Source organism: Anticarsia gemmatalis, chromosome 18 (assembly GCF_050436995.1).
Source record: "Anticarsia gemmatalis isolate Benzon Research Colony breed Stoneville strain chromosome 18, ilAntGemm2 primary, whole genome shotgun sequence".
Lineage (NCBI taxonomy): Eukaryota > Metazoa > Arthropoda > Insecta > Lepidoptera > Erebidae > Anticarsia > Anticarsia gemmatalis.
The window spans coordinates 1,614,624-1,641,560 of NC_134762.1; the positions used below are offsets into that span (position 1 = coordinate 1,614,624).

The 26,937-nt window shown below is 32.5% G+C and overlaps 1 protein-coding gene across 1 annotated transcript; it reads left to right on the forward strand.

Moving 5' to 3' along the window:
- Window positions 1–2,711: 2,711 nt before the first annotated feature.
- Window positions 2,712–26,693, forward strand: LOC142980585 (venom acid phosphatase Acph-1-like). The gene is made up of 8 exons (XM_076126048.1): window positions 2,712–2,830; window positions 16,177–16,285; window positions 18,366–18,476; window positions 21,374–21,631; window positions 22,960–23,139; window positions 23,723–23,843; window positions 24,279–24,493; window positions 24,919–26,693. Exons 2-8 carry the CDS (start codon window positions 16,181–16,183, stop codon window positions 25,084–25,086), a joined length of 1,158 nt encoding a protein of 385 aa, XP_075982163.1. The 5' UTR covers window positions 2,712–2,830; window positions 16,177–16,180; the 3' UTR covers window positions 25,087–26,693.
- Window positions 26,694–26,937: the final 244 nt, after the last annotated feature.

Consider the following 26,937-nt stretch of genomic DNA (forward strand, 5'->3'; position numbering starts at 1 on the left):
TCGGAACAACACAAATTCTTCGTCAGTCGACTTTTAGAAACAGCTCTAGAAATCGCGTACACTGCAGCTGGAAACACTAAAACAAAAAACAGTGAATAAAGAAAAATAAACGTAACGAATATACTAAGGAAAAATTTTGTTAGCTTAATAAAAGAAGTAGTAGTAAGATGTCAAAATAGTCCTTAAGCACTTTTGATTTAAAACTTTGTAGTCGTGTTGAAACTAAATAGTTTTATTATTACAAAAAACAATAATATAACCGATAAAATACCGATTTCAGATAACTAACGAATTAGTCTCGTGTGGAGACTTTTATAAACAAAAAAAAAACAGAGAAACAGATCATTCAAAAATATTGATAAAAATTTGATCCCAATGTTTGATTTTTTTTTATTTTCGAACGTAGCATAATTTGTATACATCTTAATTGACAAAGTCGGAGAAAAAATATATAATTAAAAAATATTAGTGGCATACATTATAAAATCCTAATTTTGTAATAAAAGCCCTCTTTCGAAATCTGCTGACATCAAACATGAATTAAATCAAACAGCGCCAATGACGTCATACATACATAAACCGGCACGGAACACGTTAAACTCGACCTTGTACATACAAACACATAACACTGCAGATTTTGTGCACGCACTACACTTTTATATTCATATACCTACTGCTACAGATTTATTGGTACCTTTTTTTTCACTTTTTGCAAAAATCCCTTCGGATGCCCGTTTATCTGGGGGAGAAATACCGGAGTATGTGGTGTTTTCCACTAAAAAACCACCGACTATATAGTACGTGTTTGGAAGAGCCCTGGGACCTTCAAAATTCTCCAGTGCCTCCCACTTGCACTTTGCCTTAAAGGCTCTACACGCAAGAGTCTTTATATCGAATTAATTTAATTTTAATTTTAGATTTATTGATACCTAGCAGACTGGTCCTACTTCGTCCGGGTATAGTACAAGTTTATCCCGTTGATCCCATTACCGTGAGATTTTTTATCCCATCGATCCCACAACCTTGTCCTGGCCGTTATTACAAAATAATTAAACAATTTTGTTTTGTTGTTTGGTTAATTTTTAATTCAGATACTGTGAGAATGTTCCATTATACACTGTAACCTGTAGACTCGTAACCGGTAGGTTTTAGTTTACTATCGATTATTACCATTTTTGTTGGCCTATGTACCTGCGTTTTAAAAACAAACGTTATTTAATCAGTATCGCGACTCTGTGCCACTATCTTCTATCGACAAATTTTGTATGAAACTTAATCAGCGCCCCTAGCGTATTTTGCCAGAACTATTTTCCTCGAGTCATTGCAAATAACGCCTGTAACGTAGATAACTCGGACCATTAAAATAACTTGATACTAGAATGACTGGGGTTTAGCCCAATGTAACACACCCACCTTTCAGGAAAATAAAAGTGATATTATTTCCCTTTTTTGTGTTCACAGGGAATTCATATGACATCAGACTTTAGGACGTTAGCGTAGGCATAAAATAAGGGTTACTTGACAGTCACCAATGACCACTGCGGCCAAATGTATTATTGGGCATTCCCAATCATCATTGCAAGGTGTAAGTAAAGCCTAGAAATAGTTTAGGAAACTTCATTGCACGGTGCTTTAAGGTAAATCAAGACGATTAAAACATCAGGCGTTGGGAAAGACTGGACCGGTCACAAATTACTGCTTATCCTGGGAATACAGTCCCAGTAGCGCGATTGTCTAACTAGCGAACTATCGAGTATCGAGATTTTGACATTTTAAATGCGCTGCAATAATAGTTCCTACGACGTCCGCTAGGGGCGCTGACCAGAATTTCATACAAAGTTTGTTGATAGCTTGCCGGTTTTCGATTGTAAATAGTAAAAGTTGGCTGTTAAGATACCGTGTATACCAGAATGGAATTAGCGAGTGTTTCCAAAAAAAGAGTATTACCCTATTTTCTTACTTACTCTTAGCCCTGACTTAACCATAGCAACTATCCTGAAATTCAGTACAAAAATAAGATAAAGAAATCGATATTCGATAAGGTCGATTCGTACTTATTTTTATTATAACCACTTCTGCCTACCATGTGACCGCGTGATGTTATAAAATAATAAAGTTATTCTTACGTCAGAATAATCTTAACTTATCTTACACAACCAGAGTCACGTTAAATACTTATATTATATAGGTTATCGTATAATGATTAAAAACTATTTAATATAAATTATTATAATATTCATTCAAAATTAGCAGTTTACCGTAGGATTTTTTAAATCTTATTTTTTTAACTTACTAATGTAGAATAACTCAATTATAAGTTTTTTTTTATTAAATTCTTTCACACATATTTTTTCACTCGAACAAACATACAAATCACTGTTATAAAAGTCCAACTTATCCGTAGCTTTATAAAAATAATTCTTGATCTGGTTTCCAAAGAACAACTCCTAAAATATTTTTTTCAATACTTTAATATTTTTTATAGACTTATTCATAACGTTTAAGAGGTCATAAAAAAGTATTATAATTATTTTAAATACACACACAATTTAGAAAACTCACCAATTTGAATCCTCCATTCTCTTGAAAGACTTACACTACAAATAATACATTATATAACCTTCAACACAAACAATATACATCAACCAAACGCCAAAACGATATATAAACAATTAAATAACCGTATTACTCTCAATTAAGTAGCATCAAATCTTATCATATGATTGTCTCGGGTGTATATATTACTATACATAGCGGCCGGCGCGTGCGACGTTGTCAGTGCGAACACGATTCTCGTTCACAATACACGGTTTCAGTGCAAGGAGGTTAGGTAAGTCGTGATTTTACATGTGTTATTGTTTTTATATGGTTAGTTCGTTTGTTTGTTATTTGAAGGCTGATTTTTAAATGGGGTGGTATATTTTGAAATTGTGTTAGAAAACGGTTGAAATAAGTCATACAGTTAGTGTTTTAAAAATAATTCTGAATAGGAATATTTTGTAGTTTGAAAAATTTGCGAGTAAAATCATTGCAAATATTGGATACTTAGTATTGTATTTTTGTTAAAAATAGAACTGGAATAAAATGAGAACTGGTTCTGAAAATGTTAGTAACGCAAAATTGATTCAAAAATATTAAACTGAATATAAACAAAGAATAATTAAGTACTTAAATTAATTTCAGCAATCAAATAAACAAAACAAATAAAGGTACAAACTGTACTAGTCAGTGTGCAGAACAATATTTTATAGATTCATGAATTTAAATAATTTAATAGAAAACACAAAAAGTAAAAAAAAAAATATTCTACGTACAATGCACTACTAAAAACGAAACTTAATTCATTGCGTTTTTTTTGTTTATAAGCCAAAATCCATCGCTAGTTGATGTTCTTAAAACATTCAACATATTAATAATCTTTATTTATTTATATATAATAAAGTGTTAACAATTTGTGTAGCTTCCAAAGCAAAACAATGCCTGTATTACGAGAAAAAGAGAGAATAATAAATACCTTTACTTAATTCCACAGAACATTTATTTTTTATAAAGTGTTAAGTTTTGCTTATCCTACAAATTTTAAAAAAAAAACAAGACTTTACACGGATAGTACATAACACGTATCTTCCTTTTGACCACTAGAAATGCTTACAGGCAGATGAATTTGCGAACTAAACCCAAAAAATCACAATAGAAAAATCATATTCTTTTAATGCACTGGCATACATAAACGATGTATACTTCAAAATCACACAATCTCCGTAACCTTTGCACCGTCATATAAACATATCGAGGTGCATATAGGTGATGTTATAAGGTCGATTGAAGGTAGAGATATGAGGAAAATGAATTAAGGATATACGCTGTGCTGTAATTCTAGACTGGTTTGATGAGATTATTTACTGTGTGCATTAAAATCTCGCATATTAAATAGGTGCAATCGCATTTTAGCAAGTGAATAGAATCATTACATATAATAATAGAATCATCTATAAATCTATACTAATATTATAAAGCTGAAGAGTTTGTTTGTTTGTTTGTTTGAACGCGCTAATCTCAGGAAATACTGGTCCGATTCGAAAAAATCTTTCAGTGTTCAATAGCCCATTTATCGAGGAAGGCTATAGGCTATATATCATCACGCTACGACAAATAGGAGCAGAGTAGCAATAAAAAATGTTACAAAAACGGGGAAAATTATGACCCATTCTCTTTTAAGTGACGCAAGCGAAGTTGCGCGGATCAGCTAGTTCCAAATAAGTTCTTTAGAATTTTTTGTCATTATATTTCAAATGTTTTACTATTTGCTCTCTCTGTGATTGTTGTGTGTTGAACTTAAAATTGAGAAATGACATACATAAAAAAAAGATTGAGTTTATCAAACCGCGGATGCCAAAATGCCAAATATCGTGAATATATGAGTTAATTTGTAAAACGTATTAACCCTTATTTCTCAAAGATGTTATGACCCGAAGTTTATGTAGGTTAAGAATCAAACCCGGGAATCAGTGTAGAAGACGGAACAATAACTATTGCTCCACTCGCAGTTGAATATTAGTGACCAAGCATTGCAGTTTCTATATCGTAGGTACGAATCCCACCAACCTTTGCAATACCAACTACTTTTCTCTCAAAACTTCTGCCACGAGCTTTAGCCTTTACTGGGAAGCGTTTACATCATTTCTATTATTGTGTAACACATCGCACTACTGATTACAGAACTTTAGAACTATATCAATAACACAGCTAATCTCTCATACATACTCTGACCTCATGTTACTTGCAACGTGAGCAAAGATCCGGGTTCATAACAAATCCAACGTGGATACACGAAGGGACAAATGTCCTGGGACATGTATCACGTATCTCAGTTAACAACTAGTGTACGTCAAATTGATGGTCACTATTCAGTAGGGCAATTCTCTATAGTCGGTACTGTCGAGTACCTAGAGTTTGACATATAAAATATACTGCCAAAATAGTTCCTACGAAACCCCATAGAGGCGCTGATTAGATTTTCGTGAAAAATTTCACAATAGCTAGCCGGTTGTCGGTAGTGGATAGTGGTTGAGAATCGAGCTACTGTACATTCAGTTCACTGCTGCTTTAATGTGGCGTGTTAATCACTATAATCCAAGGGAGAAAAAAGTACAGCATAGTGGCTTTCAAATGGTTGTCAACTGAGATACGTGACAGCCCCCATGCGACATATTATAAGTTGCGGGATGTGTTAAGCGACATTGCCTGACTTCGCTTGACATGTCGTGAAACACTGTCGTCTAGTGAATCCATTGGCTTTATTTAAATAAAATAACCCTTTTCCTCAATCATTAAGGTTTTAAAATTATTACCATACCCAAAATTGTTTATCGTAAAATGACCGTGACATCAAAAAAGGACATCTTCAAAATTATCTTTTAAAATGTTGGGTGGGATCTTGAATGTCCAAATCTTGTTGTAATTTAAAAACTTATTCTTTTTTTGGGTACCTTTCCTGTGTATATTACATACATACAAAATTATCTTTGAAATTGATATTGGAGTCTGAACATAATACCATCATAATGTTTGTATGAAAAAAATCTGGTGATAATTTTTGTCACTTTTCGTATTTCTTTGAATCTTCGGCACATGATAAAATTAATATTTGTATTAGGTGTTGTGAGGTCACGGTGTTCGATTCCCATTTGAACAAATATTTTTGCTTCCTGATAGTTGTGTTTGTGAATGACATAAAATATGTAAGTTTGTAAAGTTACAAACTTCAATTTTAAAGTTAGAAAGTTTTCAAATAAATCAATATAATTCGGTTCCAATTTTTGGTCGACGTAACGTAAAAGTTTGCGTTTTGTTGTACTATTAAATACATAAGCGTTTGTATCAAAACATAACCTAGATTACAAATTACCTAGTTGACTTCTTAATTCGTGTTATCTTTACGTCTCTTATCAAGTTACGCACGTCAAAACTATAACAATGGTAATAAAATTCAAACTATTTTATTTTAATTAACATAGCCCTATTTAAAAGGGAAAGTGGCTGAAATACATAAATATGTAGTTATATAGATAAGTCGACCTTTTAAAATTTCAATTTCAAATAGTTGTCTTTGAAAAACAACTTAAAAAAATATATTTACTGCCTATGTATTTCATGCGATATATTATTTTTTGTGACTGTCTTAAGATTGATTCTTGTAGTGAAGTGGTTTCCTCATTTCTAAGGGTATCTTTCTAAGGTTCTTTGTTGTGTATATGACATGGGTGCAACATTTTAAACAACGAAATGTTTTTTATGTAGCTCTAATCTAGGCTAAATTGAATCAAGCTGAATCTGAATCTAAATTTAATAAACTTTAAAACATTTTAAAGATAACACAAAGATTCATTAACAAAAATGTGGTACCGCCATTAGATTTTGACCGTATCTTAAATACTGTACAAGAAATGTTCTAAAGAACTCTCATGCATCACGATGTTTTGCTTTACCATTGGAATAAGTGATAATTATTTCTAATACACACATAACTTTGAAAAGTCATTGAAGTGTTGCCTCGGGTTCAAACCTGCAACCACTTGCGTGGGAGGTACCAACTTATACAAACCCGAAAACCAAAATCCTGAAACTTCTAACTTATATCTTGGCCATATTTGAACAAACTACTTTTTATTTTACCAACCATAAAATCGCTGTCAGTTCTTAAAATCACTGAATCCATTCAACAATGTAAGGTCAAATGGACTAGGAAATTAAATTACGTCATTAAGTACAAAAAGTATTATCTGCATCGTTTAAAATCGCTTTAGTGATTGATTGAATAATGACAATTGACATACTATGTTATATCGAAAATTATTTTATTGGATAATAAACAGTTTTCATCTTGTTAGTTTGTGTGATTGACCACATATTTAAGAAAATAGTTTATTTGCAAATATTGTCTTATTAGTATTACTAATTGCAAATTAAGATAATAAATTACCTCATATTAAAACGCAGAAGTACTTTTTTACCGTCTAAAAATCTAAAGTTAATCATATTTGAGTCAAAATAACGCCGAAGAGTGCTCATTATGAATTCTAATCAATGAAGTACAAAGTAAAGAATGCTATATTTTTAGGATATCTTAATTCTAATAAGTTATCTACCTTAACTGTTACCCACTGTAATTTGAAGTATGAACTGTATCCCGAAACAATTTTTTGAAAATAAATAATAAACAAAAGACAGTCTCTAGCAATGGTTTACTTTACAACTAACTCTCAATTTTAAAAGGACACAAGCGCCAATCTCTTTCAAAGTAACTTCAATACTAAGTTCAATACTAAATAATTCAGCCATAACTTCACATCTAACACTATTATTATTACCTACATCAGTTCAATGTAGGTCAATCTGTCATGAACGCATCACGCAGGTACCCGCATACGTCATGACGAGATAACTCAATGTTAACCAAAGGTTACCTGCATTATTGAACTTAATACATAAATCTATTAATTAATGAACGAATTTAGATGTAGTTGTCCGTGATTTTTTGTATAGAGACTTTAGAATTAGGAAGTTAAAGATTCAAAAGTAGCGGTGTGAATTGGTGTTGCAATTTTTATCTCAATCCGTTCAGGCGTTTTGGAGTGATTGTGTGACAAACAGTCAAACATTAAGTTTCCATATTATATTGTACCGATATAAAAAGCAGTCACTTTAATCATCTTTAAGCTAAACTTTGTATTAAAAGTGAAAAATGAAAGCTATAGATTGGTTTCGAACCTGCGTTCTTTGCAACTGTGGCTTTAACTACTCTGTCGAGCTCACGAGCCTTTTTCATTACCTATGAAAAAGATTTTCACATTTCTTATGCAAACAATTGTTTTGAATACCTTATTACAATTTTTCTTTTTAGGTGATGGACTATTCTTCACACTATAATGTGATCTGTATTCAAAACTAGCTGACCCGCGCAACTTCGCTTGCGTCACACAAGAGAATCGTAATTTTGTGATAGTGAAAAATGTTACAAAAACGGAGAACGTTTTTGTAACATTTTTCACTGGTACTCTGCTCCTATTGGTCGTACCGTGATGATATATAACCTATAGCCTTCCTCTATCTAACACTGTGAGAATTTTTCAAATCGGACCAGTAGTTCCCGAGATCAGCGCGTTCAAACAAACAAACTCTTCAGCTTTATAATATTAGTATAGATTGAGAAATGCCTCAATCATTTTAATATCTTTTGGCCGTAATTACACCCTATTAGTACGTCTAGTCTTGACTATGACTTAAATAAATGACAATAATGTTAAGCATGCATAATGTTTTATAAACAATCATACAAGCATTTTGCTGTGATAGATATTTGTAAATATTTATGAACATTCTTAATATGTATTTTTCAACACGACAAGGAACTAGTAAATATACTACAGGTATATAATAATATGTATTATGTTTTATTACAAACACTTGAAATATTTTGAGATTCAGGAAAAAAATATAATATCCGAAATCTGTGTTCAATTTCAAGTCTTTAACACAAATTTAGGTATTAACACAACAACGGGATTCATTTTCAAAGAAAAAACATAAATTATGGTTTTTGCGTTAAAAGTATGAAAATCGTTTGTGCATACTATATCAGTTCGTGAAAAGTCCTAAGCGAAGTCCTAAGGTCCTAAGACCGAAGCGAAGTACCTAGGTTCTTTTATGAACATGTTTCAGAGATTACATTTACAAACGAAGCCGGAATTCCTATCGAGTTTGCAATTTCATGAACATAAACACATAAAATATATTTTCTACAATAAGTAATTAACATGATAACTAAGTTAATTGTTCTCAATTAGTATGAAAACTTGTTATTCCACATATCATACAAAGCAATTAAATAAAATTGATGATTTTACAATCAATCAAACGTCAGTTAATTTTGCGTTCATTAACCATTTTTTTCTCTATTTTATAGATTCAAAAAAACAATTATAGTCTATTATACCGTTTTTGTTAATTTTTTTAACGTTATATAAAAAAGTTTTAGCCCCAGGAAATAAATAAAAAAACAGTAATTAAGTTATCAAACGATTTATTTATCATTTAGTTAATAACCTTTCTTTTTTTAATTCTGTTATTCCAAATACCTACACAAAGATTTCGAATTTATCGTAGCAGTATTTTAGGCCTAGGAATTATTTTTACATTACAATTTTTAGACCTGAATTTTATGAACCTGAATGTTTTTTTCTGTCTATGATCTTTTTTATAATTGTAAATATTTTCCTTTTGTGAATTAGTAGTAGTTTAGTATAAATATTTCTCACTGGTATATGATATAATACTTATACATATCTTCCAAAAAAAAAAAAAATTTAAGTCATACATTAGCATTTTTTCTTCAAACTTATCACCTAGGCTCAACTCTGTTCTATTCTAGTACGTAACATAGCGTGACAAAACCAATTGTGATCATGTTAAGCAGTGACTCCTTAGTTCAAGGTTCATACTAGTTGATGCAAAAATTGAGGTCGTTTAGGTCACTGCATTTATACACTAGCTACTACTTGAAGTTCACTTTGATTAGTATTACCAAGTATTTTTTTGACCCATTACTGTCCCACTGCAGGGCAAGGGTTTCCTTCCAAACGAGGGGGAGGAGTTGGGCCTTGAATGAGGCCTAAAAATTGTAATGTGCTATTATATTTCTATATCCACAGTTAAAAGGTAGTAGGAAGATTGCTTGGTTACCAAAATAACCTAAATATTAGTGACTCATAATTTCCCTTCCTTAAGGTTATGAAACTCTTGGTTTTGAATTGCATTTTGAAGAAATGTTCTTAATAATCTTACCTCCATGTAAGTAGGTGTGTTAACCACAAAGTATCGTAAATATTTTACAACTTATTTTTGCCTATATTTTATTTGATTTATACAATTTCCTTTTTTATGTAACAATCAGTTTTATATACTTAATTGTAACACAAACTTAGTTTTAGGTACACATTATTACGTACGCATAACTTAACCCTAAGTATAATATATTATTTCGAGCATTTTTATGCATTCTTGAGGTTGGTGAGGTGAGGTTCTTGAGGTTAATGTCCTAACTATTCCATTAAAAGTCATCACCATTGGCTTGTCTCTATCCTTTGCAGATAATTCAAGTAATTATGCCACCAACAGAAATCATGATTGGTAATCACACATCAAATACGACTGTACAAAAACAAGTTTTTACAACAGAGTTCAACGACCTATCTTACAACCTTGTCTAAGTGATTGTTGAGACGTATTTGTTCATAATTTTGAAAGATTCAGTCGATATGTACTTAAGTTGCGTAATGTCTTGATATTGAATGTCTGTGGCTGACGGGTGTAAAGGATGACTTGCATTCGATCGATAGACGATAGTTAAATTACTAATGCCTAAATATTACTATTACTAATGCCAATGCATGGGGAATTAATAAAATAATGAAAAAATAATTTTAAAGATGTTTTGTAATTTTTTCTAATTAGAATTTGACGATGTAGAATAAATGATTATATAATGCTCGATTTGATGTACCTGTTCTAAGATGCTTGCTATTGATACGTTTGTAAAGTTAGCTTTAAAAGAAATAAGAAAGGGAATTGTTTTTAAACCCTGAGTTTTGAATAGTTTTCATCATTTTTCGCTTTGTATGCGCTGTCAATTTCATATTTTTTCAGCTGTTTTGTAGTATTTTTAATTACACACATGCCAAGACGTCATATCACTCAATGACACACACTCCCCATTCGAACACACAAAATTAGTCAAAAACATCAAAATAATTCTTCGAAAACACTCCTCCCTTCTTTCTAAAAGCGTTATTTCGCTCTACCAACATCCATATACCCTGCTCTACTTTTCTAGAACCGAACAGAATACCTTAAAACATTGATCAGTAACAAATGCATCGCATTGAGACAGTAAGCTAAGGAGATGGATTAAAGAAGCAACGAAGCAATATCGCTGAGTACAAGATACGTGGAGCGACTAGATATGTGCGAGGTCAGCTACCTAACTGAAAAACTACTTTGTTACACTTGAAATAGTAGTTGCAGTTGCCTCCGTGTTTCAGAATGCTAACTTGTGGGTCCTATACCGCTATTTTATATCAATATCGACTACTGACAACCGGCTAGCTATCGAAAAATGTTATACGACAATCTAATCAGCGCCTCTAGCGGACGTCGTAGAAACTAGTTTTGTAGTACATTTTAAATGTCAAACTCTCTCTCTCTCGATACTCGATGGTGCCATTTGTAGAGAATCGCGCTACAGTTGCCTCCGTGTTTCGGAAGGCACGTTAAATTATGGATCCCGGCTGTAATTTTCAAAGATATTTGACTATCGACAAGCTTGAAAGTCTGACAACCCTGTTCAAACTCAGGTAACTGGGTTGTGGAAGTCCGATACGCAGTCGCTCTATGAAATAAATAAAACGTCTATCACTTATTTGTGTTCAACCAAAATGATTTATATCATATTTCTATCAGCAATTGCTCACAAAAAAAGCGTTTTGACGTATAATAAAAAAGTGACAGATTCAACTAACTCGCATTTAGCTCTTGATGCAAGAAATTGTACAAAATATTACTTCAGGAATATTAAATCTATTAGTTTTTGTTACACATTAAAATTAGTATTATACGGTTACTTTTTATAATACTAGCCAATAGTTTTTACTGCTTAACTAAGGATAAGAAATTATTAACAAAAAAAATACTCCTTTTTACGCTAATTATAAACAAAAAAACTGAAACAGTCTATAGCGTTGCCAAAGTAAAGCTAAAGTGTTAGTTACACATCATTCTATATTCATTACATTTTTTACTTGAAATTCACGTGTCTCTATACCTATTAAGTCCGCAATAAACATCAAATTCACGTGTATACCCATTGAGTTCACAAGTGACATCATGCATTATATTTCCTCACTCTTTTGTTACAAATTCTATAGAACTAATATGCATGAACGATGCGTCCAAATGTACGAGAGCCTTAACAAATGGTATTGTGTTACAAAGCCGATATGTGCTGAAATGTATACCTGTAATGTATGTTACATTCACAGGTGATCTGATTTCTGTTTAGATCTAAATATATTGATTGAGTTATGCAAGGCCGGTTCGTGGTCTCAATCAAATTTTGAAACTTGATGCTATTAGCTAGTTTAAATAAATTACCACGTTTAGTCTTGAGCCCAGTAGTGGGATAAAACGGGCTAGCAGTAACAGTATTTTAACCTTTTGCCCATTACACAAGCATGAAAATAAATATTTCATAAATTGTAGATTTTGCGTTGGTTTATATATCCTTAAGAAGTCAAATACATGCAAATTTTCCTCACGATGATTTTCGCCACCCATTAATTGACATATTATTATTACCACACAAATTGATCTAAATTACCTTCAACACTGAAAACTTTGCAGAAATGTCAAGCAAATGAAAGTAATAAAGACATGGCGTTAATTCCCGTGTATGTTTCTTCGATAATAAAGACCTTAATGGCCGGTTACACTTCCTCTGGATAAATATTGGTTACCATGTCAAGTGGAAAACTGACAAGTTTTTTCATACATTGGCTGGCAATTTATCTATCAGATAGTTTACCCGAAACTTAAAGCCGTAAAACTTAGGTCTCTAAAGTTTAACGATCCTATAGCACCTTACGTACAGTAATACGTACGTATAATACGCCATATTTATATAGTAGGTGAAATGGAGCGTGGATTGCGTAATACTGATTAGACATTCCCAAAATAATCTTTATAAACAATAATAATTTTATTCGTAGCGGTGATCGAACTCATGAAAGTGTTTGTCAAAACAATGTTTGTTAATCGCAAACAATATGAGAACGGATTAAACAACAATGAGTTGAGATTGTGAATGCAGTTTCATTATATTTAATTAGTAGTTGTTTTCGTAGACAATAGAAAGACCTATAATTATAATTTTCGCATATGCAAATTGTACACAAACTTACATCTTACTTATAAAGGTCTTGTAACCTCTGATTGGTCGTACTGTGTTTTGTCACCGTCAATCAATTTTGAAATTGTAAACAAGTGAAAAGGAACAAAAGACAAAACGCTGAATAACTTTTCAGAGCTTACACGAGGTTTATTTTCAATAATTTTACACAGCTAAAGTATATAGACGGAAGATGATTAAGTTATAATTCAAATTCTTGAAGTATGCTAATCATAAAAGTAAACAGCCATTTGTTTTTATGTGAGATTAACGCAATCAAGAGTATTAATCTTAATTTTACCTGACCTCTTCACATTATTAGTTATTAATAATTCAAACACAAAAGTTTAAAAATTATCTTTCAATCATATTGTTGTATATATATATTACGAAACGATCACTAACATCTGAATCACAATTATCAATTTTATTCACGTGAAAAAACCCAAGCGACATATCAACCTAGTCACTGCTAAAAATATTAACAATTCATTATAATTTTTTCGCCAAAACGTCTAATTACAAAAGTTATCTCGGGTTATCGGTTCAACACGTGCCGCGTACGCGCGTATTTTTGAGATAATAGCAGCGAAAACAATTCTAAAGTTCAATATTTTAAGATAAATCATCTCTTCCTTGATTTGCGATCACGGTGCGTTTGTGTGATTCTGAGACTGATACACTTTGACAGGCAAAAAAGCGATAAAATTGTATCTAAAATAGTCTTCTTTTTGTAATAAATAATAAAAACTACTGATAAAAATATTTTTTGAAAAGATGTATAAAAAAGGCATTTTTTTCACTTAGGGTTAGCCATTGAGTAAAAACCAAAACTTACTACAATCTGTAAAAACTTATGATACCAAGTTTTTTGAACTACTATATTTATTGAAGAACAAAACTCGTTTATCATAGATGCATAATAATATCACGGATTTAGAATGCAACCCAAAATGCATAAGGTTACGCAAGTTGCTAAACGGGTCTTACACAATGAGACTTTGAAGATAATTTTATACGTTACCCGTCGTTTAAAACCCGTAAAACCATAAATTTAGTAATGCGCGTAAAAGCCGTGAAAGTTTAAAAACTTTAAATGCAATATTAATCAATAATTATCACATGCTCCAACGGTGAAGGAAAACATCGTGAGGAAACCTTGCATGCCTAAAAATTTGTTTAAAAACATTTATTGAGGGCATGCAAAGTCCCCAACCCGCACTTGGCCAGCGTGGTGGACTTAAGGCCTAACCCCTCCCTCATTACGGGAGGAGACCCTTGCCCAGCAGTGGGACATTAATGGGTTAAATTTATTTTATTTAACGCTATTATTACCACTTTTTAATAAGTTACATTATACTAGGCAAAATTTTTGAATACTCGTACAAAATCTTGCATCAAATCACCTGCCAATTAATATAAATTCCAATATATTTTCGCCACTCTTATCAAATCGTCTTCATTAACATTGACTATATAGTAGGTCAAATACAATATTTTTATTCTCAATCAAGTGAAATGACATATCGGAGCGAAGCTTGAACTGTGGGTCAGTTAGATAAACCTAGAATTGTAAGGTTGCGCTATTTATTTACTTACTATTATTAGTATATAAACGTATGTGTAACTGGATAAAACTGGTAATGTGACGCGTTTTTACTAAGAAACTGATATTAAATGCACTTATTTTTGAGTACTTTTGTACCTTCCAGTATATGATTCCAAAATTCACTAATCTGCTAATATAATTCTTATTGCTTGAGTTCTCCTAAAATTACCGCAACTCTACCACGAATCGGTAAAAAAAATAATTCAGTATGTTCTCTAATTAAAAATCTTTTTACTATAAATCTCAATCGTTGCATCACGAATCGTATTTGGAGCTTATTAAGGTAACTAAGCTTTTCCTTGTTATGTGCTTCTTACTCTATATTCCAACATACCTAATCATATTATCAAGCTGCATATACATCAAATCAGCCCTTTTTCTCATAAGGGTAGGCAGCGACCAAAGAACGCCACTTGGAACGGTGCTCAAAAACTTCCTTTGCTTCATTCACTTTAACATGTCTTGTTATACAGGTTTTCCGGTTACGAATATTAAGTTATCATTACTATAATAAAATGCCTAGTAATCAAAAGTGCAGAATACAATTTCCAAATTGGCTAATTAAGTATGATTGATTCTCTTATCATAAGCTTCGAAAAGTCCCTTTTAACACGCCCATCTTACATTGTCCTTATCAATCTTAATGTTTACATAACATTATCAAACTAAAATTTATCTCCAAACGCGCACTACATTTTAATCTTAAATTGATATAAATAAAAAAATATAAGTTTATCAAATTATTACACGGTAAAATAGGCACTTATGCTTTTTATAAATAAATAAATTTGATAAGGTATCTTGTACTAATGAAACTGATTTTTGTTTGTTTGTTTCAACGTGATTATCTCGGGAACTACTAGTCGGATTTAAGAAAATCTTTTTGCGTATGTTAGCTTCATTAATAAGGTACGATTTAATGTTTTTATCATCCCGCTATGACTTATGAGGGCGGAGTAATCTCAATAAACGTGAGGCATGGTTAGTCAGTTGTCATTCTAAATATAATAATTTGCTAATGTGATACCTATAAAATAACGGAAGTAGATAAGAATCGTTACTTTTAGTTCAAAGGGTATCTTTTCATGAAATATACCCAATTATTTCGGTGTTTCAGCAGATTGTGGGTCAATATTATTCTTGCAAAGTAATAATGTAGTGGAAATAACCCCCGAATGTATAAACAATATTATTTTTAACTACGGTTTTCTATTTTTAAAGCAACGGCTAAAGGTGCTTCCACACAGCAGTTATATAGCGTTATACAACATTGTGTAACACTATAACAAAACAATTTTAATAAAATTTTAAAACAAATTTGTTTAAAACCAAATGTTATAAACCAGTTTCTAACGTTATATAACTGCTGTGTGGGAGCACCTTTAGAAATGTATACCACCGAAAAAGTATTTAACAATTTTAGATGATGGTTAGGGGACATCATAATACACTATCGAAATCACTGTTTTTTTAGAATTTCCTATTATCCTGTGCCAGCAAAATGAAAATCAAGATTTTAATTTTCTTTTCCTAGTACATTGTTATAAGCATATTTTCATTGTTTCAGGAACATGCTCCGGTACATAGTCCTGGCATTGGTGGCGCTGTCCAGCGTCGCCAGCAACCCCATAGAGAACGAAATCAGTGACGACCAGGAACTATTGTTTGCTATTGTTGTAAGTACCATTTTATATTCGATTTATAGTATTTAATAACCCTCCTAGCTGATAGTTTTCTTCTAGGTCTATAACTCCCACTTCTTAACTCCGGGCAATCTCTGAGAAATTCTTAACAGAAAAGACTTTTTAGCTCGACCCAGAATTCGAACCCGAGACCTCTTAGGCGGTAGTCACATACACTACCGACCTCACCACCGAAATAGTTCAGAAGGAAAAAAAAAGACTGACTGACTAAAACCGAGACTTCATGATCAGCAATTGCATATATTATTAGGTCGGGGAAAAAGTCTTTTCGCATTATAGTATGAATGAACTTGTACTAAAATCTCTTTGGCTTCAAGAATCACAAATGAGTACACGGTTCATTAGGTTTCTTTCAGTGAGCTCGCGAGGTACCCCAATATCGGTTTTTTTTATGTATAGAAAAGATTTTATTACAAGTTCATACATACTATAATGCGAAAAGACTTTTTCCCCGACCTAATACATTCCTTTCAAAATGTATACACGTGTCAATATACAACGGATTAAATTATCTTAACTGCACTAACAATAATCAGAATCTATATTCTGACATTGATTTTATCATCCACAGTTGTTTTCATAAAGACGCAAATCTATTGTTTACACAACTATACACAAATGAGTTAGGCACGTAGTAAAATCATTATCAGACGCGACGCTCATTATGTTGTAATTATAGACTTAGGTTTAGTACTCATTAGTGATGCTAAATAGAGAACTAATAGGAAGCTAAGATGATAATGAAGAGATAAGTTTTCTGTGTGGAAATCTTTCAGCTTTTTGTGGTCAATTCGCGAGTATCTTTGATAAGATTTACCAAAATTTGAGCGAAACGACACCTGCTATTATATTTTTTATTATTTTTCTTTCTGATGTTATCCCAAAAAGGATTTTCTTTTGGCCAAATTAATATTCCATAGATTTTCCTTTCCAACGATATTATTTTAAAAGAATTAGCTATGAGTGTATGAGTGTTTTCTAATTAACTATGTCAGCCTAGAAAATAAATGAAGAGGAAGAGTGAGACTCTTTTTCATGTGGTAATAGGTTTGTTCTCAATTTTATTGTACTAATTTACCCAAAAAAATGACTACACCCCTTCCAGAGATAGCAGACTATTCGTGTAATTATATTATTTATATTTCGGCGAGAGATATATAGTGTTTTTCATTCATGTATTTTAACCGACAATCTAATAATTTACTTTAATTGTAGACTAAGTCATCGTCAATTAATGTACTTCTTTTTTAAAGAAACGACTGCTTTAAGGAAAGCTTGCTTATATAGCGGACTTTTATTCGAAGACAAACCTCAGACTCAAATCACGACTAGTCGCAAATGCGTTGCATATTCCCGTCCACGTTTACCAAGTGTGGCATGTATGTTCACACAAATATTTAGAATTAAATCATTGCTATCTGTGAGAGGGTAACGGTCAATATCTCTGTATTGTTTTACGTTAGATGATAAAGAACCACGTGTGTTACGAGTGTTTGTTTTGTTAAGGAAGTACTGAATTGGTTGTAGGAGAAAAAATATTGTTAAAAATGTTTATCATGTTTGTGAATTAAAAGTGTTACTAATTAATGTTGTTTTTAGCTGTTATTTGTTATGAATAGTCTGGCTTTAAATATTTAAACAGCACATTGTTGACTATATCTACTTTGTGAAATTTTAGGATAGATAAACTTTAACTTTTTAATAACATAACCTTGTTAGACAGGTTTTGAGGCTCTTAATGACAAACCAAAGTGATATTTTCAATCCTTGACTTTTCTTGTATCCAAGAAAATAACTTCCTAACAACTCATTTATCTTAGATAATAAGAAAGCTCTTTGATAATTGTGTAAGTTAATTTTTTAAGCCTATTTCGGTGTCCCACTGCTGTACAACACCCTCTCCCGCAAGCTTCCAGACCCCACAGTCTGTTTTCTTCGGCGACTAAATCAAATTTCAATAAATACCAAACCCATAGAAATATTTCTGTAAATGTTAAATACAAAAAAAAATAATATAACGAATAGTAATAAGTTACATTTTCTTGTTTCCCAGGTAAACCGACATGGAGAAAGGGCACCAGATTCCACTGAGCTGTCGTTATCAGACCGACAGGAGCTAGTCCTTAACTTGACTTATCTTGAAGGACCAGAGGGCCTTACTAACGTAAGTAGTCTTTGCGACAATGTAAAATAAAATAAGTATTTTTTTTTAATTTAGCTTCTGCTCGCTAATACGTCTAGGCCTGGGAATATTGAGGTCTTATTTATGTATTATGTATGATCCGTAGGTATATTGACGTATTTTTGCGAAGAGTAACAATAATTGATACATTCTATAACACTTTCGAATAGGTAACATTTATTAATTGATTCTATGGTTATGAAAAATATTATTTGCCCCTTTTACAGCTCCTCAAGAAATGTACCAAAATTAATATAGACTTGGTTTAAAAGTTTTAAACCCATGTAATGTCATTCACACAACCTTAAACTTTATATACTACCTGTACTCTCAAAATTACTGAACAGATTTGCATGAAAATCGCAAATTTCACACACATAAATTAACAAAAAATACACATATGCATTTTGTTTAAAAGGAGACAAACAAACATACAAATTTCTAGTACGAGATAGTAATCCTGCATTAATACTCTTACATAAGCAAACTAAACAAGGTCCATACTATTTACTGTACAGTAAAGATCAAGTACAATGCTATACCCCGACCTCGCTTGCTAACAAGGCCTCGTGACGTCACTGCGTTTACGTTTATTTGTACTTACTACTGTTTTGTTCCTCTTCTGGTTTAAATGAAGAGTTTTTTAGTGGTTTTTATGTATTTATTTTACTTTACAAATGTGTAGTGAGTAAATCTTACTTTTTCTATATTCATATCCCCAAAAAATTAATTCATATAAAAAAAAAAGAATTTTGCAAATTTGTCCAGCCGTTTAGAAATGATCGCTGAACATACATAAAAAAAAATATCGCGACGAATTGAGAACCTCCTCCTTTTTTTGAAGTCGGTTAAAAAAGTATCCAGAGCTAAACATAATAGACGAGCATCATTTCTACCGCTATCGAGTATCGATAACCGACTAGCTATCGAGAAATTTTGTACAGAAATCTGGTTAGCGAGTAGCGCCTCCAACGGACGTCGTAGTAACTATTTTTGCAGAACATTTTAAATGTAAAACTACATTAACTCAAAATTTAATCTAACTCAGTTAAAACTGTCCTTTATTAGAAAAAGAAAACCAATAGGGACAAGTAAATAACAGATAATATCTACATAAAGCCTAGTATAAGTCTTACTGTCATAATGCCTCAGTCTTTTATAATACTCCAGAGAAACCTTACGAAACATTGTAATTTTACCGTAACAAAGAATATACCGTGTATATGTTACTGTAAAAGCCCGAACGGTGGTACATCCTAAGATTTTCCGGTATAACCTAAGATTTACCAACTCGCAATGGTAAAAGTCCGAACAATTCTTTTATTTCGAACTTTTACCTATATTCACTTGATGATGTCGAGATGTCGCCGGAGCCCCGCTTCGCGGGGCTCCTCCTTCTGGGTGGTTAAAAAAAAATAACCACGAAGGCTAAGGTGGGAGCTTCGCTTCGCTCGCTCCCACCTTAGCCTCCTTCATAACTATGTTTATAACTATTTCACGGTATAATTATATACTGTGACATAGTTATAAAGAAGGAGTTTTGGGCAAAGCGACATGGGTAGGTTCGGTTTTACAGTAACATATATATTCCGTGATAATAGATAACTTGAATACTTCCCACTAATGTATTTAATTATCATATACAACAAGATTTTTTCAAAATCAACTGTTAGTTCCGGAGATTAACGCGTTCAAAAAAACAAACAACAAAAAATATATTTTTATTTTTTACACGTGTAGCACAGCTTATTGTGTACCTTTTTTAACGATCACTATAGTCTGACAACTAAGTAGAGGGCCTTGTATCCAAGGTTTTCGCCTGGTAGAAATGTACAAAATTCGGAAATCAAAGCATCAGTAACTCGCATGTCTATATAGCTGACGACCTGTTTCATGCAGCTACTTTTTTGCTAATTTTTTTTTGTGCCTTTAACACAATTAAAAAGAAACAGTCGAATTCGTAGACCTGTTCTTGAATTTTGCGCTTAGAAACACATAAATTTGAGGATTCATTGTTACAAACAAGATAATAAATAATTGTACATGCAAAGGCTCTTTACTAAGTTATCGGACTATTGTTGTTTTCGTAAAAATACAAAAAATATAATCATCATTATAAAATCATCACACGTGTTTTGAAGACGGAAACTGTAGTTTTAAATTCTGGTTTAAAAGATACCACTATTAATATACAGAGCCATACTTGAAAGCTAAAATAGTAAAACTTAACTTTTTGAAACTTCTTTATATAGTTCATATACAAAAACGAGTGATGCATAATAATAATTGCATAATGCAACATTCAAATGTCAAATATGCATTAATGCAAATGTGACATTCAAAAATTGCCATTTACAGAATGAATGCAATGCAATAAATTACACAAAATACTTTATAAGACTGTGACATTTGCAAGATATTATTATTATCAAAATTTAACATTTGAATTGAAGATGAATTTTTAAGGTAATTAACATCTACAATACACATCTTAAAAAAGTTTAATTAAGTTTCATAATAAAAATATGGACTTGCTGAAAATATCAATCTACGAAGAGTAGGAGTATCTACCCCATGTTTGATTATTACAAGAGGACATCAAAATTCTAAACACCACAGATCGGACTTTATACCTCATTGTACCTTAAACCAAATGTAACTTACGAGTTCTACAAGAAAAATTGTATTTCGGGAAAAAGATTCCCTCATCAATTTTCAAGAAAACCACTGACTCAACGAACAGAATTAAATGTATAGCCATTTTATATTTTTTCCTCTTAAAGTAAAAGATTTCATTTTGATCTGAAATATGTTTTTTCCAAGACTCCTTCGCTGACAAATCCCTTCAGCTAACACCAGATTCTCATCCTTTCTTCCAGATGGGCAAAAGACGTTCATACCAGATGGGCAAGTTCTTTCGTCAGCGCTACGGAGCTCAAGGTTACAAACTCCTCTCGAATCTGTACAACTATGATGAGATAGCCATCAGGTGTACTGATAAGGAACGGACTAAGATGACTGCGCAGGTGGCCATGGCAGCTTTGTACCCCCCAGAGGCGGAACAGCAATGGGATGAAGGGTTAGGGAAGGTGTGGCAGCCTGTGCCTTATACTTCCGTGCCTATGAGCGAGGATTATGTAAGTATTTGAATAGTTTGGTGGATTTTGATTGATATACTAGTAGTAGTTTAAACAGGCAATTTTTGTATGTATAGATGGTTTATTTATTTCATGATAAGGTATGTATGACAAAGGTTTATACATTCTTAAGTTTCTTACAAAGTTACTTTCATGTCAGTTAGCCCCATGTGATTGTAGTAATTTTCTAACGTTATGGTGATTTAAGAGTTCGAATCTTTTGTTTTTTGACGTGTTTCTAATAAGCAATTGTATTTTCGGTTTTTTACGTGATGACAAAAATAAAATGTAATGAGAAAAAAACTTTGTCAAGAAAAATTATGAGATTTAAAAGAATATTAATGTTTTGAATCGCATACGTCATTACAGTCCGTACAAACCGTTGCATTTCTAAATACTATTTATTTAATTTATAATATTCAATCTAAACGCAAATAACTTACTGATTGATATCAGTAAGTTATTTGCTAAAATCTCTTACTATTTGAATATGATTAATCTCGGTCTTTGTTTTTCCTTATCTGTTATTGTTTTATCCCCTTTTAATACAAGTCATCATAATATCTTCACAATCACATAATATTCTTCTTCATCGTGGTAATTCGACCTTATTGAGGTCAAAAAATCATGTCCATACACAATGATCGAGCGCAAAAATCTTCTTTATCATTTATGGACCCCAAGATAAACTGTTTTATCACGAGGTCAGTTATTGGTTCAAGTAAAATATAATATATTATTACATAATTTTCATCATTTTAATTATTAATCAGGAAATCGGAACTCACGATTTGGTTATGACAAGCTTTATCTTAGTTTGGTTCTAACCCAAACAAATTAGGCTGGCAGTTTTTATCTTTAGACCTCCGCAATCCAAATGGATAGACACTCTAAAGTAGACCACTAATACTACTAATAATTACTTTTTTATTCGTATCTTTGACTTCCTGTTAAATATTTTTAGAGAACCTATCCGTATTTGTGCTCATAGAAAGATTAGAACACCGAATTTTGTAAGTGTTCGCTATATAGTAATAGAATTGCTTCCTATTAGGAACAACGAAATAAACAGCGAACTTTTCAAACACCTCAACCTATGTCAAAAGTCACGACAAAAAAGCCTTATCAGAAATCTTCGCTATTTTAAAGTCAGTTAAAGACTTTCTTTTATGCTCAAATATGTAGGTAAAGTTGCGTAGAAAATTCGAAACACAGACACTAATTATGATGAACCTAAATTCTAACTCCTCTCTTGTTTTCGAAGAAGAAATTTTCCCAGCAATTGGAGACCAGTCACATGTATCACCTTTATAAATGTATTGTTCCAGCTCCGTTTCCACTCGCACTGCGAGCGCTACCGCGTCCTCATGGCCGAAGCGGAGGCTCAATCCTGGGACGAGCAGTTCCTTCCATACAGAGACCTGGTGCCCATCATATTCGAGAACACTGGCACCAACTTCACTCACCCTCTGTGGTTCGGCACCCTCTTCGATATGTTCAGGAGTACTGTAAGTTGAAAATATTGTTACTTTTTTTTGTTAGATATTTCGATCGATGGAGTTAAAGTGTCTGTCTATCTGTTACGCTTTCATTGCTTAAACGTTGATGACGGAAGTTAACATGATTCTTTCTAATAATAATAACTTCAAATAACTTATCGCTCTAGGCAGTCTTCACCAAGCAACGATGAATAGAACTTAAATCAAACCATTAGCAGTTGGAACAAGCAATAAAACTATGTATGCAAGCTATTTCTAAAACGGGGATCTAGGAAATCGCAGCTAAATTTAGTAGTGAATTGTTGAATCAGCGCAGTGCTCTGTTTCAACAACTTTTTTTATAATAAGGATAAAAAATAGACCACGTGTACACACATCGCATATTTCCAAAGCTTATTATAATGCTCTTCTCAAGTAAAAAAACGAATAAAACTTATATAGTACAGATAGACAAACGTAATTATTTTTTCGTTTCCGTTTCAATACATTTGATTGCTTTTTTATACATACAAAAAAGAACATGCAATCGACATTCACTAGTCAAATGTAAGTCTATACTTTCAAAACCTCAAGGCTATCATCTTATTTACAGGTCGGCCTGGGTCTAGATATACCTGAGTGGGCTAAGCCGATATTGCCTAGGCTGAACGAAGCTGCCAGACTGTCGTATGGACTGTACTTCAATAATGATGAGATGAAGAAGATTGGTGGAGGTAAGGATTGATTATTATTTCTACTGGATATTTTGCCTCAGTGCATGCTAGCCAGTTTCAATGAAACCAGCCAACTTACTGTAACTTTAATTGCGTTACTCATAAAAAATTGTATTAAAATACTATCAAAGTAAGGTGGCACTAATTCAACCAGTCTTAAGACCTGACTCGACTGCTGAAAGATTAGACTCGTCTAGTTTACATATTTATCGAACCAACAGGGAACAATAGAAAATCCCTATTTTGATTCTCGGGGCAATATCTCGATTCTGTAGTCAATTCGAAAATATTGTTTTTTAATATTCTGTCTAACCAAAACAATATACTTATTACCTACTCCATCTTTTTATCACATCCTCATTATTCGTAGTATTATATTGCCAAAATCATTTCAATAAACTCATGCGACAATATAACCTATTTTCTCCTCTCCAGGGGTCCTCCTCAACCAGTTCATGGAGGTCGCAGAAGACATAATCTCGGGTAAACCAGTAAAACATCGTCTGCGTATCTTTTCGTGCCACGACTTCAACATCGGAGCTATGATGCACGTGGTCAATGTGAGGCATAATAACAGTATACCGGAGTACGGAGCCGTCTTCTCGTTGGAGCTGTATAGGAGTAAGATTACTGGCGCTTATAGTGTGATGGTGAGTTGAAATATCATATTTTCTCTTTGACGAACAACACATCGCTGAGCGGTATGCGTTCCGTGTTCTCTCTGACCGCTGCTGTCTACGTCTGTAGGATTCTAGGACCAAGGTTTTCGGTGTACGTCACTACCAGCGCGTTAGAAGGCCTTCAGTTTGATTTCCACAAACAATGAATATTTGTTATCAACAGATAATTGTTTCTGGTCTTGCAAATGTGTCTGCGACGCAAGAGCACTTATAAATGCGGTAGTTGTCTTTAGAAGAATAACTAAAGACCAGAGAACGATTGCTACGATCCTTTCAAGTTTGTCTTCTTTATTCTTGCTGGTTACGAGTACCACGTAGCTGACCTTTTTGAAGAACACCACTAATATGATCTGTGTACAATCTAAATATGCCTATAATTTCATTTTCCCTTCCAGCCGGTCTACCTCACACAAGCAGGTGAATCCACAGCCAAGAGTCTGCCCATCAAAGGCTGTGAATCATCGAGCTACTGCAACTTCACGCGGTTCAAGGAGCTCACTCAACACTTCCTACTACCAGAGAGGGATTACTACCCTATCTGCGGTATCAAAACTGAGTTATAGTATTATTTGTTAAGTAAATGAGTTGGTTTTTAGTTTGTATGTACTTTGAGGTCTGTGAGAAGACCTGTCAATTGATGAATGATGCCCAAAATCTTAATCTATCGCTGTCGTTTTGCTGTATACTTTTTGACACTTTTTAAAATTCTACAGGTAACGTTTTACGCCTCATTAATTTATATTTAATGGCATTTACTTTATACTTATATTCTTAACTCTCTCTTTTAATCCTTTCTTTTCGAAGACATCTTCAAACTAAAAATCAACCGCGATCAAATTCTTAACAGTAGTTAGTTTAATTTAATTATAGTTATAAGTTAACTGTAAGAAATAACTGATCGTGACGAAACCTGATTAGTGATAACTAAAGCTTCGCCGTCGAAATGTCATCTGGCGGTAAATACCAGCACCAATTTCTCGTTTAATAATCATAGAACTAAATAGAGCCCCGGTTTCGCCACTTCTAAAGATATATTGATTTCCATATTAGTCACCACTTTATCTACCAGATACTTAGATAACCGACTCTTATCCATAAGCCTTAACACTGGCCCTCAGAAAATAATTAATCCTTGAACTGAAAATTGGTTATTTCTTATAGTAAATACGGTATAGACAAATACGGAGATTTTTACTAATAACAATTGTAATTATGTTTGTTTTTCACACGTTACAGTCAAATCTGAAAAACATTTCTAGAATTTTCTAGAAAATACTTTTTTCTAAGAGAATTGTCTAGTCAATCCTAGTGTGTGTTTTAAATTTTGACTTTAACTTATTATATTAGTCAAATTGAGATACAGTCACGAGCATATTAATGTACGATATAAGAATATTTAAAGAAACGCAATTTCATATTCAACGAATGAATATTTCGTTACAATAATTTTACCTAAGAAAATATACTTTTTTATGTTCGTGATTGTACATTTATGTAAATTATCTATAAGTTTATAATTTTATACTTACAAATTTTTAAATCTCTTCTTTCGCTTGTAAAATCAAATGAAAAATATGTAGCTTTAGATTCTTCTCTTTTAGCTAATGGCAGCTCACTTAAATATGTGATTAATTTATATACTTAAACAGTAGAATGCCTACAATAGAAATACTAACAAAACTTAGAAGATATTTTTGAAAACGATGTAACGCAACTTAAACAGACAAACGTACCTACTTTTTTAACTTGGTATAAAAAAGTATTTATCTTAACACTACCAGAAAACAAAATTTGTATTTTACGCAAAAGCCATAAAACAAAACAATAATTTTAAATAACAAAGTGACATCTATTGAAAAGTAATTCCACTATTATAAGCACTACTAACTACTTAAACTAATATTACTTAATAATAACTTAGAAAAAATACTTAAGTAGCAAAGACGCGCTCTACCGGCAATCTTACAAACTTTTACATCTAAGTCCTTGTAACGCTTCTTTTTATAATCAATAGATGGCGCTGGTATATTTTTTGCTTAGAAAATTATGAACAAAATTTAAGAAACGGGTCTGCTCACCCTATTTGGGTTTGTAATGGGATTTAATTAAGCTTGACTGTGATATTATCGAATATATGGATTGTTTGTACAAATAAAAATATGTTTAAGGATTTCTGTGTTTATTTTTTCGCCTTTAATGACAATCTCCCCGATGTGTTTTCGTTGTTGCTAGTTTCTTTATGAATACTATCATGATCATCATTGGCCTGAATACATCTGTTGCAGATGATTAAGATGGCGTCAGGTAGAATTATATTTTTTTTAGAAATTAAATTGAACCCTCAACCTAGGAGAACTCAGCTAACGATCGTGACGCCTGGAGACATGCCCTAGCTGACGGTGTCACTGCCCACG